Raw genomic sequence first — 16425 nt, forward strand, 5'->3', positions numbered from 1 at the left:
CGTGCCTGGAGAAACGCCGCGCGAATCGGCGGCAGGGAGCACAGCTACTTCCCGCTTTCCCGCAGCCGATCCACGGAGAGGCAGCCCGGAGCGGGGAGGGGGCGCGCCACCCGATGCGTAAAGGAGAAGCATTCCCCTCGGTCGGGCGCAAAGCGCCAGAGAGCGCGTGACCGACGCTGGAGAACGGTCCTCTTTTACAGGGAAATCAAACCAAAGCGTCTTCTCGTTGCTGTCCCAAATAAAAAGGGATGGGTCCGTGCCTGTCTTGTGCTCCATTTTCTTGGCGGAACCCTCGGGCTGGAGCCTTAATGCGCGTAATCGTGGCCCGCACGACTGAGGTGTACGTTTCTTTTCTGGAACTTTGCAGAACGCGCACAGGCTTCGGGCGAGCAGGATGGAAGAAAGCAGGGATTTCCTTCTCGCGTTTAACGTCCCCCCCCCCCCCCCGACCCAAGCCGGGTTCCCCCCCCCCCCCCCGCGCGCGCACACACACACTTTTTTTTTCCAGCACGCGCTGGAAAAGTTTCTTCAGTGGGTGGAAGGCGTGGCCAGCAGGGGTGTGGCTTTCCGCCTGCACCCCTCGCAGCTCCAATTTGCATCGAATATTTCAGCAGGACTTCCTGATCGGTTTCCATTGGCTGCAGGTAGCGAGCTGTACGAGAAAGCGAGGGTGCCAGCAGGAGCCCGTGCAAGTCCCCGAGCGATTCCCAGCCGCGGCGGCGTACGGCACAAACTTTTTGCCTCAGCTCTGCCTCCGTGCCGCCGCCGCCGAGTTGACTCGCGCCCCGGAGAAGCATTAGCACGTGTAGAAGGGGAAGGGGGCTTCTTGCCAGGTCTGCCCTTTGGCTCGCTAAGCGCATCGTGTGGAGGGAGGAGCCTTCGGACCGGTCGCTCCCGCTGTCCCACCAGCCACATGGTGGAAGAGTCTCGTGAGAGGTGAAAGCGCCAAGCAGGACAAGCGGCGGGACAACCCTCTGGAAGCATGAATGAGATGTCCAGCTTCCTGCACATTGGGGACATTGTCTCCTTGTACGCCGAAGGGTCGGTCAATGGCTTCATCAGCACTTTGGGGTGAGTGATCCGCGCCCGGCAGCAGCCTCTCGGGCGCAGGGCGAGGCAGGGCGCTCGGTCTGTCCGGGGTCGATTAGCTTGGCGACTGTGTTCAGAAGGAACCGGAGCTACACCTCTCCCTTCCACCCCCGCAGGCTTGCATCGCTTAAGTCTGTCTTCGCTAACTTGCTGCTGAACTACAACAACCATCATCTCCAGCCAGTATGCAGCAGGTCCGGGAAAGCGTGACTGAGCGCGGTGCCGGCCGTAGGCTAAGGAACTGAGCAGAAACGGGGCATCAGCGGTTGTGCAGTTCCGAGGGTGCCCGGGTTCCGCGCTGAGGGTTTAGAAACGTTTCGCGCTCAGACACAGACCGTCGGTGAAAGGAAGTGGGGATCTTGCCCCGCAGTACCTGAATTTGGATGGGGAGAGAAGATAAGAGCCCACTTAGCGCCTTAGCCAGCAGGATATGTGCAGGATCTGCTGAAGAGTGTGATCAAAACCATGCTATTGTGTGAAGTCTTCCTGTTGTGCGCTGCTTGCAGTCTGCCTCCTAACCAGCAGGGTCGCCTGGATGACAATAGCAGCGCAAGCAGCTTTTGCTAGGATAGGGCGCTTCCTTCAGCTGGCTGGATGGTTGGAAGGATGATGAACAACTGGGTTTTGGCCCTCAGAGTAATAGTCTTACACCAGTAAGAGAAAAAAAGTTGGTTTGGCTGGCTAAGAGAGCGAAACCCATTTGCACAATATATTTTTAATCTACACAGAACCCAGCCCTTTCTGAGCACACACAGAAATTCATTCGTACAGGTTGATCATATATTTATGGTCTGCAGAAATTCTCATGATTGCTACAGTGAGGAAGAAATGTCTCAACAATTGTGGCAATTGTTGCCACCTTGCATGTATGATTGTCTGATAGTCCTTATGCCAAGAACTGCTTGCCTAGATTAAAATTAAATGAAATAAATTGGCTCTGAGTGGTGTATTAACATGGAAGATGGTTTCATGGGCAAAATTCTGTTTCTTCTGATGCATGAAGTGGTTTGAATGTACCTGTCTCCTACCAACTGCTGCCCTTCCTAATGTATCTTGAAAAACATTGTTACTTTGGATCCCATCTTTGAATCCTCCATGCACAACCCAAAGGTACGAATGTAATTACTGCCACCAGTGTTGTATAGATTAATGCTAATTTTCAGTGAATGAAAAATCTAATGTATTGGACAAATTCATGTAGGAGGAAGCTATCAGTGGATACCAGCCTTGCTGGCTATGGGCTGTCTCCATGATCAGAGACAGCATGTCTCCATACACCAGTTGCTGAGGAGCTTGGGCGGATGGAGGTCCTGTTTGAGGGATCCTGAGTACAGCTGATTTGCCACTGTGTGAAGAGTGTACTGGACTGGGTGGGCCATTGGTGAGACCCAACATGGCTTTTCTTATGTTCTTAGAAGGCCTTGCTTTTGCTCTTCTAGAAAAACAAATATTATCAAGAATGTAGACTCCATTCCTGAATCACTATGGTCTTGCCTAAATTATGCTGTCTGCCTCCAATAGACCTTCCCACCCTTGTTCCTTCTTTCTTCAAATCTCTCCCTTCACTTTTGTTCTCTCTGTTTAAGTGTATAAGCCTGCAAAGTAGGGAGTTTGTCCTTGCTGTGTACTGTATAGAACCTAGTGCATGGCTGGTGTTCAATCTGCGCTAATTAGCAGCCATGAATCAGTGCTTGCAAACTGTGACATAACCTGCCAAGTAGCTTGTCAGCATACAGTGCTCAGAGCAGCTAAAGACTGACATCCAGCTGTGTTCATTTTATTATTTGCTCTGGTGAACCATTTGCATCCTCAGCAGACTGTGTAAGCATTCCCATGCGAGGAAAAAAGAGCGCAATAATGCTGTTGGCTGGTGGTGGGTAGATCTTGGCTTCTCTTCGCCAAAGTTCTTACCTAGAGTTGCAATGCGTGGTGGAACCACACAGTGATGCCTGCACATCTGGAGCAGAGATCAGCGGCCAGGGTGCCACCTCCGTTAACCTCCTGCCCAAGCCAATCTGCCTTAGCAGCAGAGATGGCGGAGACTGGTGTTGATTATTCTAAAAGAGCATCATTACATGGCTGCTTGTGCCATCCAACTATTGCTCTCTCTGGTTAGTGGATAAGAACAAGGAAGAATTCCCTTCTGGTCAGAAAGGAAGTGGTGAAGGAGAGTGATGTGCGGATAACACAGGGACCTCCTAGTTCTTGTTGCAGTCAAAAATGGCCAAGCCAAGATTTCTTCAATAAAGCCATTTAACTGTAGAAGACAGGAACTGATGCTTAGAAAGCAACTATAAACACCCTGTACAACTACACCTGTATAAAAATAATGGTGGTGGTTGTGGTCCACCACAGGATGCAATCAGCTAGGCCCACAGGGTTGGTGGTTTCTCCCCTTGGTACTCAGCCGCTGCTGAATCTCCTGCCATTCTGCATCAGCTGGCCAAATCCAGCTAGCTACACCAATATATAGGATATAGAACATCAGATGCATGGACACCTAATTATAAGGCATATACATATGTACATTGATATTAAAACACAAATACGATCTGGAAAGTGTTAAATATTTGTTTGAGATATTTAGAATCCCTGTAGAAAATTATGTTCTAGGACCAAACAAATGTCTACAAGGAGAAGCTGAGACATGTAGCTGCCCGTCTTGAACTAAAGCAATCTCTGTGAAGCAAAGACAGAGGCTGCAGGCAGGAGAACAAAAGAGCTCATGGCAGTGGGCAGTGGGAAGGATGACCAAGTGATCTATGTGCCACAATCCTTAGCTCAGTCATTGCAGTTTCACATTACTAACTGCCCCATCACCCGTTGCTCACAATAAAAACAGAAATTTCACGACGTGATTAAAAGGGGCTTTTGAAAACTTTGTAACATCTACTCAGTCAGTGAGATTTGTTGCCATGACGAGGTGTATAGGATTAGACCCTCAGTTTATTGAACCAAGTGGCACTGTCTATTCTCAAGTCAGATTCTGCCTAGAATCATCTGTGCCTTTAGTGTCCATGCAGATAAGATTGCCAGGCTGCTTTGCAGGACTGTTGTAAAAAAAAACAATGTATTTAATTGCCTTGTCCACTGCGTGGTCACTGTGCATTATTGTGATAGGCTGCCTGCCATCTCGGTGGATATACTAACAGCTGGCATGCAGAGAGCACTGCTGAAAGTCGAGTATGCAACTTTAACAGATGGACCCATGTGCCCTACTCAGTTGCCAACTAGGCCATATTTAATATAGGGTAAAGCCCTTACCTTTAAAACAATTATTTTGATAGAACAAACCTGGGAGCGGGAGTTTTTACTCCTGGAACAGATCACTGGGCCAGGATGATAGCCTAAAACAAATATTATTATTATTACATTTGCATGCTGCCCCATAGCCCATAGAACTCTCTGGGCAGCCTAGAATAGAATAAGAAAATACATATTCATACAAATACAATAATATAATCAATCAATACAATATTTAACTGTAAGCAATGCAGAATCAAAACAAAACTTAGTACAGTAATATAATTCATAATGATACCATTAATACATAATAACAATACATAATACAATACATAATATCAGCAATAATAAGATAAAGCTATCAACCCCTCATGCACAAAGTGCAGTCAGCTAAAGAAACTCAGCCACACGGCCCCACCTTCACATCTCCCCTCACCATGGCTCAGCGGAGTAGCCCAGATGGGCCCATAAGAAAAAGGGCCCGGTCTCTGAGGCCCCACCCAAGAGACACGTCCAGTATGGTGGTCCCTGCGGGTGTCTCCATCCCCCTCTGCCTCCTCAACGCACCGACATTCCTCCTACAAATGGCAACACCACCGATACTAAGCAATCAAGATTTGTCCTTGTTTACAAAGTCCTCATATTCTATGTTGCAGTTGCTCTTTAAGTATGCATAATATTTCATACATGAGTGCTTGGATCAGAAAAGGCTCAGAAACTCCCAGTTCAACTACATGTACGTCTTCACTGTCAGAAGAACATGAGTTATACCTCTGGAAGAACAATTACTAATAGTGGGAATTTACAGTCTTGAAGGCTGGTCTCAGCTGCCAACACACTGCAGTCTACACATTAGTTAGACTCTTGGCTCAGCATCTTCCCAGTGCAGCCAACCTGCTTGTCTGCATGAGTTCGGACACAGCCTTTGGCTGACTGGTTGGAGTTACCTTGCCTGACTGGAGTCATGATAAAGTTGAGTAGCTTCAGCAGATTCTGAACAAAGCAGATTCTGATGAATTATCATCAGCATAAACATTGTCTGTTTCTTCCACAAGAATGAGACATAGTCACAAAGACCATCCCCAACTCTTCTTGGACTTTACTCAGCCCTGAAATGGCACAGTGGGTGTTAACATTCCATAACTTCCCATTTGTAGGCATGCCGTCTAGTCATTCACATTGCCCCAGGCTTTGCTTGTGCTGTCAGTTCTCAGAAGAATGATTTCTCAAGAATAGTTTGGCAACTTGGGCTATCTTTACATTCAACTTGCTTCATTGTTGGCTACCCTGGACCATATAAAGTCGTTTCAGGAAGCATCTGTGAAATGTGATTGTTATCTGCTGGACTGAGTCTGCATAGCATTGTCCCTTTGCCTTCAGTTACTATCCTCAGCTAGGAGTGGACCTTCTAGTTTTAGTTACAGGGTTTAGCAGTTAGTTTTTCTGGATGCTTGGAGTAGGTAGGAGATATTTTCCCGTATCAGTTCAGTATATTTACATACATTTAAGCCATGGACAGTATGTAATGTAACTTGCTGCAGTTTTAAAGGCATGTCTAATTCCTTGATCCAAACCACATTTTGTTGGAAGGAAATCCTGCTGAGCTCAATGGCATATTTACTGAAGACTGTTATGTTCCCAACTCTAACTTGTTAGATATTTCATCAACAGCAGAATACTTTGCTGTGATGAGCAAGGACTGATTTCTAAGTGGCAACCTAACAATCACAATTCCTTGACTCAGCCCTAAACAATGTATTGCAAGGCCCATATTCACAGGTACCTTGAAACAGGGGTATCCCAAGGGCTATCTTATCCGGTATGATCCTGCTCATGCACTAAGTTCCTGAAAGGTCTTCTTTGATGTCTGGCTCCCATCAAAGGTGGGAGGCACAGTGGGGGGAAATGGATGAGGCTTTCTCAGTGATGGTGTCCTTTGCTTTGGGGGAACTCTCCTTATTCTCCTTCAGCTTAGCTTTAACTCCATTGTCTTCCTGCTGCATCCCTTCCTGTTTCTGATATAAAGGATTCTTTGTTGTTGGCCTTGATGTTAACAACATGCTCCTCAGAAGGTGTGTGTGTGGTTTCTTTTTTTCTTTTCTTTTTGCATCTCATTGCCTGCTTCTTCTTTGTGCAAGTTTATGGGCTTTTTAAATGTTCCTCATTTGGGTAAGACAGAAGATTTCTGAAGGAGGTCTTCTTTTCTTCCCTGACACTTCTTAGTAAGCATGGTGGTGACCTCTTTGATTTGGTGCTATCTTTCCTAACCAGTGGTATGCGTTCTATCTGAGCTTCTGTTATTGTGGTGTTGAGTAATCTCCAAGCATTTTGAAGGGGTCTGATTCGCTTGACATCCACTTTCAACTTCCTTTTTACCAGGTACCAGGTTCAGAGGTACTTCTTCTTCTGAAATCATAGAATAGTAGAGTTGGAAAGGGCCAGAAGACCATTGGGTCCAGTCGCCTGTTCAGTGCAAGGCACCAAGTTAAGCCATCCCTCTCAGATAGCTGTCCAGTTTGGGTGTGACCTGGTTGGACTTCCTTGGCAATTTTCCACTTAAACATAGATTAAATCATTATTTCCAATTGGTTCCCCAAGATTTACATTTCATAACATCTTGGGTGACACCATTTAAGATTAAATTAAGTCCAAGTTCCCCTGTTCTCCTCAGAGGCACTTCCTCAGAGTGATAGGTTATTTGCTTGTTTTCTCAGGAATGGGGCCTTTCTAAGTCACAATTTCTCTCTTCCTCACACTGATGTCCTCCTTCCCCAGGACCCCGGATTTTCCATAACAGTAGAGTACTGTCACCCAGGGCCGGAAGGCCCCCAAAATTTCACATACCAGTCTTTCTGGGTTGCTTAGTTTCTCCAGGTCACCAATCCTGGATTCAAAGGAGTAAACTTGTTCCTCAAAAGCCACCAGCTTATTACACTAATAACTTTTTATTGAAATCATCAGGTTTGTTTACCTGAAAAACCAAGTTGCTTTAGAAGAAGTTGGGTAATTAGCAACTTCTTTATATTCATAGCTATTCATTTACAGTTACTTACGGCAAGAAGTGGGGGCGAGTCAACTGCCCAGGCCTCTGCACTACATGGCTAAACTTGCACAGGTGCTTAACTCACTTGTCTGTCAACACTTTGCCACTGGGGCTGAGATGCTTCATCACTGGGAATTCTTGTGCTCAGAGAACTGGCAAATCCCTTGCAAGCCTGACTCCTTCCATCATTCCAGCTATGAACTGAAGCCAGAATAGAAGTCAGCCTTCTTCAACTGAACTTGGTGTGCTGCAAATGCTTTGAACAGCAGCTCCTAGCACTTTCAGCCAACACAGCCATGTTGCTGGGAGTTGTAATCCAGAGCATCTCGGGGTGCACAAGACTGGAAAGGGTTGATCGAAGTATTCTTAACAACAGTGTTTCTTTAAAGCTACAAATACCTGGAGATATAAAGGTTCTCCACTCACCAACACAAGGCAGCTACAGCATTGCTCAAAATGATTTATCTCTAGTACTCCAGTGTCTACAGATAAGCTGTCTATAGAATTTAAGGCCGTGGTGCCATTTTAAGTTCAAGAATTGAAGAATCCCCATTTTACTATCCAATTTGATCCCTTTCTCTAATCCCTGTCCCTCCTCAGACCCTGTATATGCATGCCTACATATGTAAGGGTGTAATCCTATGCATATTCAGACAGGAGCAAAATTTTCTGTCTAAACTCCCAACCTTCTCCAGCCAGCCATGTATAGAACTGCTCTTAAAAGAACTGTGTGTTTGTTCTTATAAATGCTTGTGAAGTTGCAGCACGACACTGCAGCCAGGCTAAACCAAAAAGTAACTAGTGGGAAGAAGCAGTAAATGGGGAAAATGGAATCAGCCATATCCATTTCCATTTTTATATAACACTTTTTGATAGCTCAGTACTTCTACTTAATACTTATTCTACAGACAGTCCTTTTTGAATTTCTCTCATTGACCAGAGTTAAGAGAACAACTACTGAGCTTTCTTCAGTTGCTACATAAATTAAAAACAATGATAATTTTTCATTAGGATGCTGTATTTTATTTTATTTTGTCTTATTGTTAAACCGTCCTGAGACCACAGTAAGGGACGGTCTAGAAAGGTTTTAAAGTAAGTAAGTAAATAAATAAGTACAATCCATGTATTTACCAGTAGTCAAGGAAATTCTAAAGAAGTGACTGCCGTCTATTTGAGATATAAGACTGAAAGAATCTTGTGGTTGAGAACTTTTCTATGCAGGACTGTTAATAGGATGTCAATCCACTGCATCTACTTTCAGTTTTGTTTGGAATTGAGATCTGAGCACTACATAAGCAGCATTTCCTTTCCTGCTTTTTCAGCAAATAACCTCTAGGTGACACTGTAGTATAACAGAATAGCACAAACACATAAGAGGATACTGCGTTTTTTTGCTTGCACGATTAAATGCCATTTAGAGCATTTACCCTGCTATAATAAGAACCTTGGTTAAGAGCTGATTAGACACAGAAAGAAAACTGGCAGTGGTGATGGGGAATCCACTCTCTGAAGAAGCCTGTGAAAAGCTAGGGAATAAAACTTCTGGGAGCTAGGTAGAAAAGCCTATTGCTGGTCTTATGTGTAAAATTAGGCTGTTGCTGTACATTGCTTGCTATGAAGAATACAACTTCGGTGGGAAAGGATGGGTTAGCTCAAGGGGTGAGCTTCAGATCCATGCTTTGTACCAGCTCATTGCCATTCACGCAAGGGTTGCAATATAAGCCTTGGAATCAAAAAGCATGCAAAGAAGAAATGAAATAACTTGATACTTTTTGTTGCTCATTTTTAAAAAAATGCTCTCATTGAACTCGGTGTTTAGCTTTGCTTAGGCTGTGTTCTTTGTACTTAAATTTCAATCACAGAGCATGTTCTTTGCTAAGATCAGTATTGAAAGCTGGCCAAAAATGCTAAAATTACATGAAATGACAAGGTTGGATTGAATACAGAAGACAATTAAAGACTACTTGAAGAAATGAAAGGTTGCTCTCTTATAACAGAAGAACCCGTTGGTGACCAAGCATGTTGAAAGAGAATTACCCTAAGGCTAAATAAAGCTGTCAGTTCCACCCTTTAGCCACATACTTAGTTTTGAAAGCTTTGCTTTAAACTCAGGAACAAGCGGGCAGCTGAGAAGGGGTGGAAAATCTACCCAAGAAGTTGGGTGAAAGCAGTGATCACAAAAGCAATTTCGATAACAGAAACAAATCCCTAAAGAGGTCTTCCTTATATTAGCAGACCCAAACCCTGACTTTGATCATCTGTCTAGCTCAGATGGAGTTAACTCTGCCCGGTGGTGGGGGCAGGCATAATTTATTGCAAGAATTCAGCCAGGCTAGCTGGCTGTTGCCAGGGCTATAAAACGGCTCATTGAGTGTGCCGAGAAAGACCCTTAGTCCATCTCCCACGGGCGTCATGGTCCCCAAGACTTTCCTGGAGAGGGGATCTTTGTTAAACTATTTAAAATCTTCTGTGTAGGTAGGATCTGAGGGATAAATCTTGGAATGGTGTAGGCATAAACTGGATTGTGGCCAACTTACTGGTAAACCACCTAAGCACCTTTTGGATACTGGTTTCAAAGAATGATGGACAATATGGACCTTAGTCTGATCAAACAAGATATTTCTGATGTTCTTCCCAGAGAGTGCTTGACATTGTGCCTTAAATATTAAGAGAACTTGAGTGTGCACTCTTGCATTGTTACAACTAGAGGATTATGTGGAAAAACTCCCTTCCAGGAAGAGCTGCTCGACAGAGGAGGTTGGGAGGTTGTGGGCTTTCCTTTACTAGAAATTATTTAAGCAGAGGTTGGACAGCCATCTTTCAGAGATGTTTTAGTTGCAAGATTCCTGCACTGAGTAGCAGTTTGAACTAGATGAGCTCCAAGATCCCTCCCATTCCTGAAATTCTAGGAAATAAATAAATAGAAACAAGACCATGCACAAGTGCTATCATCCCCCTTCTGTTATGGAAAGCATTTTGGATTGTATGCACCTGGTTGAAACAAATACTGTCAACACACACGTGAATGATTTGAATCTGTGATTCTTGACGTCACAAGCCACAAACTTGCATTCCACCAGGGCAGGGCTACGTAGGCGTATTGTGAAAAATGTTGCATGCAAAGGGTATGACAGAAAATGAGTATGACTGCATGCTGTGAATGCACTCTGACCCCGCCACAGAGGAAGGGCTCTGAGTAAACATGGCTAAATGAGTGACTGCTATTTAGTTACCAATCACACCTTTAGATAACTATTATTTGGCTGCAGGTGGATTTGAAGGGTGGGGCTCTAGGGAGCAGTACTTTTTGCATGCGAAAGAGCAGTGGCAAAGTGAAATGTCATTCTATATCACAATTAACAACAGTCATAGTAATGTTGCTTCTGGGGGTCATTGTCCCATATGGTTTACTTTGCATATCAAGAAAGTAGGACCAATTTTCTTTGGCTGGTAGAGAAGTAAATAAGACGGCAAGTGATGGATTGGAGAAGTTCCTAATCAAAACAGTTTCTAATTAAGATTATTCTGCCATTCTGTATTTGTAACTTTTATTTCACTCTGAATACTTTCTATGTTTCTTTCTCCAAAAGCACAGAATCCTGATTCCTATTTGATCCCTCTTTCTTTTTCTTCTTTTATACAGACTAGTGCAAAAACTTTAGTAGATCGAAACCAGCACTTTATAAATCGAAGCCAGTTTTTAGAAATCACTGGAGTTCAGTCCTATCTGTGTTCATATTCTTTTTGGGTACGATTCTCCGTATAGTATTGATCCAATCACTGTTATTCTTATTTCTGGTTTGCGTCTTTCTCTGCTTCAGCCTCCATCTTCCATTTTTTACTCTGCTACCCTTACTCTTACACTCTTACTCTGTTGTTGCTATGAATCTCATTTTGTTCATGCTTTTCCTGTACTACATCTTCACCATCAGTTTTCTCACTGGGTCCAGTTTAAGGTACTACTTTGTATTTTTAAACCTCTTCATTCCTTGGCTCTATATCCATCTTTTCTTCCCATCTTTTATTTGCCTCATAATCTTCATTCTACTAATACTGTCCTCTTGGCTAAACTTATTTATTTATTTACAGATCCATTTCTTAGATGCCTTTCAAGACAAGGTGGCTTACGTCATCAAAACAATACAAAGACACTGAATATGTATGAACAATTTTAAATCATACCATTTTCAACACCACAGGGTAGGGACAACCACCGGGAATTCTCTGTCCCCACAAGCCTTGCTGATCTTGGAGCAACTCAGCAAGTAGAGCTTTCAAAGAACATTTTGGACTTGCCATTTTATACCAGTCCTGAATCAGCTGCCCTGGCTGCCAGTGCCCCAATTTCCAAGCTCCAATTCCAAGTGCTGGCTTTGACCTTTAAAAACTTACTTTGTTTTGGTCCGGGCTATTTGACTATGTCTGTGTGTACCTGCCTATGTGTAGCTCCTGTGAAGAACTGAGCAGTTTCATTCTGCACCAGCTGACATTTCCAAGTCGTTTCCTAAGGCAGAGCACATCAAAGAAGTCTAGTCTAGATGTACTAGACCCTCCCGGTTGCAGCTACCGCTTCTGCTTCTATGGTCACAATGAGCCCAGCAGGACCCTCAAACAATGAACAAGCTCTTAAGGGGGACTGCGACCCCATCCAATCCCAGCTGAATCCTCTAGCCAGATAAGCAGAATTTCCTGCCTGGAAGACTTCCTTCTTGCCTGGATTAAGCTGCAGTTTAAGATGACCACACGTTCTGTTTTGGTTACAGGAGTTCTAGTACAGATATTTTTTAGATTAGTTCTGGCACCATGCAATTATAGCATAATATGTACGAGTATATTCTTGTTCTTTTCCTGAACAGACAGGAAACACTGTTTACTGCAAAGCAGTACTTTTCATATGAACTGAGAAACAGTCGTACCAGCATGGAGTTACGGGGCCGTTTTACACTGTGCCTTTCCCCTGATAGCGTCCTATGTGAAAACCTAAGAAGAAATCTATTGCAGTTATTGTAGTTATGACATGACATTTCTGTCCTGCCATTCCTCCTCTTGCAAGGAGCTCAAGCCAACATATAGAAGCCTCCTCCTCTTGCCTGTATCCTCCCTACAGCCCTGCGAGGTAGGCCAAGCTGAGAGTCAGTGCCTAGCCCAAAGCCATCCAGTGAGTTTCATGGCCAAGTGGGGGCCAGAGCCTGGGTTCCCCAAGCTGCTGCTGAGTACTCAAAACCACTACATGGCACTGGCTTCACAGAAGGTGGTGTGGCCCTTCAAGCCAGTCTAGAAGCTGCAGCTAGGACAGTGGGTTGCCCGACTTACTGCACCTGCACGAAAGGATCGCCACCGGTTGCCTGGCTACTATCAAGCTAGGATTATGGCATCATGATTAGAATACCAAGTCCTGTAGAATGGCAGCCTGGGTTTCCTTATGGAATACCTTCCCATATACTAGCCCCCCAGGCTACTGACGACCCTGCTGTCCATGCCATGGCCTACAGATTTCTCTTTGGCAGCAATACCAACATGAGCCCTTTCTGCAGATGCATCTGCCCTGTGGGATTATCTCCCCTCTGAGGTGCATCAGGCCGTAACACTGGCAGTGTTTAGGTGTTTATTGAAACAGTGTCTGCTTCTTTTGTCCTTTTCCCCAGCCTTGAGTTATGTTTGTATCAGCCTCATGAAAGCATTTTGTATGTGTGTGTGTGCAAGAGAGAGAGGGAGCGAGCGAGTGAGCAAGCAGCTGGTTAACATGTTGATAAACTGCTTTAGGATTAGTTCTTAATGAAAAGCAATATATACATACAAATAAATAATAGATCTCACAGTGTCCTTAATAGAGCACCTTATTCCTCAGCAATCCTTCACAGCCATTTAAAGCGAGTCCACGTATGTCACTGCAGTTATTGCTTGCTCATCCAAACTTGTTGATTGATCATCCCTTGCTGAATGTCTTCTTCCCTAACGTGACTCTTCCAAGGTGGCCTTTTTTTTTTTTTTTTTAATGCAGAACCGGATGTGCTGAGTAGTGATGGGGAAGGGGTGTGTACCTGATGCCTTTTCTACAGAACTTCTCTATCCAGCGGGAGGGGTGACTGCTGCCTCTGTTTGCACCCATGCTGTGCACCCTTGCCTTTTGCAGGATGCTCAGTTGTGTGGAGAACACCCAGCAAGCCTGCAGACAGGTTTTGGGGTTACCCAGACTACTGTGAAAACAGCATGGCACCGCTCCCCAGTCTGGACAGAGGTCCAGCAGGCGTTCACAGTGAGGGTCTCTGCACAGATGTCCCCGTGAAGAGCTGCTGCACTCAAGAGGGGCCGTGATTCAGCAGCGGCCCTCCCTGAGTCTGTGCGTGCCCAGATCTCTCTCTCGCAAACATCCCCTGGATATTCCACAGAAGAGGAGGAGGAGGAATGTGCAGTTCCAGCAGAGGGTTGGCCTAGCCTTGCAACGCTCTAGCTCCCTCTTCGTGTTCTTCCAAAGGGCTGTGGAGGCTCTGTGTGCCTCCCCTGTTGGATTCCACATGTCACAGCTCTGAAATGAGTCCGTGAAGCTTGGTTAAGATGGATTTAATAAAAGATTCATGCGGTAGAAGTAAAGATTCTGGTGGCAGAGGTGTCTAGCGTAAAAGCGTGAAGAGTCTTGGCTTCTGTGTCTCTCCTTCGTGTTCCCTTGAGACCTCTGGCAGGTTCATGGTGTGGTTTTTGGTGGGCTGAGCATTTGCAGCTTGTCTTCCACAGTTTTCTAATCTAGTGAATGTTGCATAGCAAGTTGACTTACAGTGGGATCAGAGCCCTTGTCTGTCTACCCAGAACTGTTTACTCTTTCTGGGAAGGACTTTCATGATCTCAAGCAACAGTTTGCTTGATCTTCTAACTGGAGAAGATCTTCTAATTTGCCTGAGCTCCATTCCCTCTTCAGTGCCCCACCACAGTAGATACCCTACTCCCTGCAGCTCGATGGAATCATTTTTTTGCCTGCAAATCAAGTATGTGATGGTACAGTAGTAAGCTCAGTCAGAAACTAGGAGCAGCTGGCCCAAGTGTCTTTCCTTCTTGGAGAAATTCACTTCATGCCCTCCTTTGAAATGATTTTCAATACCAATGACCTTGCTCAGCCACCACATCTATTGAGTAAAAGGGTCCTCAGCTGCACAGTCCCACTATGATAACTGACACCCAGTTCTTATACACAAATACTTGGATTTTAATGAATCTTCCTTGGGATGCTTCAGACTGAGGTGTTTAAAGGTTCAGAGATACCTTGATGCTTTTCAGATTAAGGAGAGTCTTTTTCAGGACAGTCCTGTGTTGTCTTGTGCAAGTAGTTTCCTTCTTGCTAGTAGGCCAATGATTTGGCTCTTTCCAAAGGTGTCTCCCCACAGTGAATGTGTTAATATTTGAAGTAATAAATTGTGCACATATTCTATAATCATACAATTTATCCTGACACACTAATTAAGAAGAGGTACGCTGGGCTAGAACAAAACCAATCTAGGCCAGGATTCTATTTTGACAGTGGCCACCAGATGCCCACAGGAAGCCCACAATGGCTCTGGAAGGAGATCACACTTTATTTTCCCACTGGCATGATTGGTTCCTACACAGACAAATCAGATACAAAGAGGGACAGAAGAAGAGAGGGGTTTTGTAGGTGCAGGATTGGAAAAAGCTTCACCTGATGTCAGAGAGCTTTGGCATGGTATAGAAATGAACTAAACAACAACAACAGTTTTCTATTCTGTATACCTGGTAAATAAACAGGAATCCTTTCTCCACTGCAGATACTCTGTCACCCTAAACATTTTTGCTTGTTCGTATATGCATCTTGAATCCTAAGCATACTTCTTTGACATTTGGTTTGTCCCAGATTAGCATTCTGCAGTTTCCTCTGAGCCACTGCTTTGGCGTTGGACCCCAAATGCAGGTTTTCTATTTTTGAGAGCTCCCTACTGGGACAATGCAGGGCCGAATGTAAGCACAGCAGTGGCCCAGGCAGCACCTGTGCTAATTAGCATCAGTGAAACTTCCTTAGATGGTGCTGTGCTAATTGCCTAATTCTCACATCTAGATAAGGAATCCTGTATAACCTAATTATGCCAAGGTTTTCAGTGCCTCAGGTTCTTACTGAAACTATTGCTGTATTAAGTTCCATGCTAACTATTTCATATGGACACTATATGCACATGTGTTTCTGTTTGCTCTGGCTGCCCCCCTGAATATATCTTAGCAATTGTTCAGTTCTGTATGTGCAATTGCACTGTAAGCACCTGGTCATGTTTTATTGATGGTGTTTTATGAATATTTGCTGTCTTACTACTGTATCATTTTTAATTATCAGGCCAATTATACAACTTGTAATGTTGTAAGCCACCTTCTGCTTTGAAAGGTGGCCTAGAAATATTGTAAAAGAATATCTAAAACATGGCTCTGGGTGGAAGATAAACTATTATGGGCCCAATCCTCCAAGCCTACATGCTGGCATTCTGGCACAGGAGATCCTAAAGCAGCAAAAGTCTTTTATTGTAGCAAATCTTAAAGTAAAAACTTAAGTTTATATATAATATGCATTTTAATGTAAGCTGCTTGAGAGTAGCCTAAAAGTGCTTTCTGTTGTTTTCAGACCATATTGGTTTTCTGCTGCTGGATGGAAATTGACTTAACTGATCTAGAACATTTTGTTCAGTTCATTAATTCTACTGACTGCTTGCCATGGCGATGACTTGTTAATAGTATAGAAACAATGTACTGCGAGACAGAATCAGGGCTCACCCATATGTAAAATAAAAGATAAAATATTCCAAAAAGAGAAAACAATTGCCCACTCATTTCTGATGTAACCTTCCTTTGCCTTTTTGGGTCTGCAGTACTAACAAATGATGGTATTTTGATCAGTGACAGTACTTAAACTGGCAAATTGGATATCAGAATAATGAATCTACATATAAGTTTGGGGAGAAGTTCCACCAGCAGTGGGTAAATACAGGTTTCACAAGTGTGCATTGAAGTTCATTGACTGCCAGTTATCTACTGGTAGTCAGATAACACTAATGTTTACA

General features: G+C 44.2%; 1 protein-coding gene across 2 annotated transcripts in view; it reads left to right on the forward strand.

Annotated features, from left to right (window-relative positions):
* The first annotated feature begins 640 nt into the window (after positions 1–640).
* Positions 641–16425, forward strand: part of ITPR3 (inositol 1,4,5-trisphosphate receptor type 3) — a 111142-nt gene continuing 95357 nt past the window's right edge. For both annotated transcript variants that reach the window (XR_006416089.1, XM_044444242.1), the window contains exon 1: positions 641–1071. Coding sequence is in view for 1 of the 2 variants with exons in the window: in XM_044444242.1 (XP_044300177.1) it covers positions 983–1071 (89 nt within the window). In the remaining variant the exon portion in view is untranslated. The remainder of the gene's footprint in view (positions 1072–16425) is intronic.

Source organism: Varanus komodoensis, unplaced genomic scaffold, assembly GCF_004798865.1.
Source record: "Varanus komodoensis strain SLA01 unplaced genomic scaffold, ASM479886v1 scaffold1, whole genome shotgun sequence".
NCBI lineage: Eukaryota > Metazoa > Chordata > Lepidosauria > Squamata > Varanidae > Varanus > Varanus komodoensis.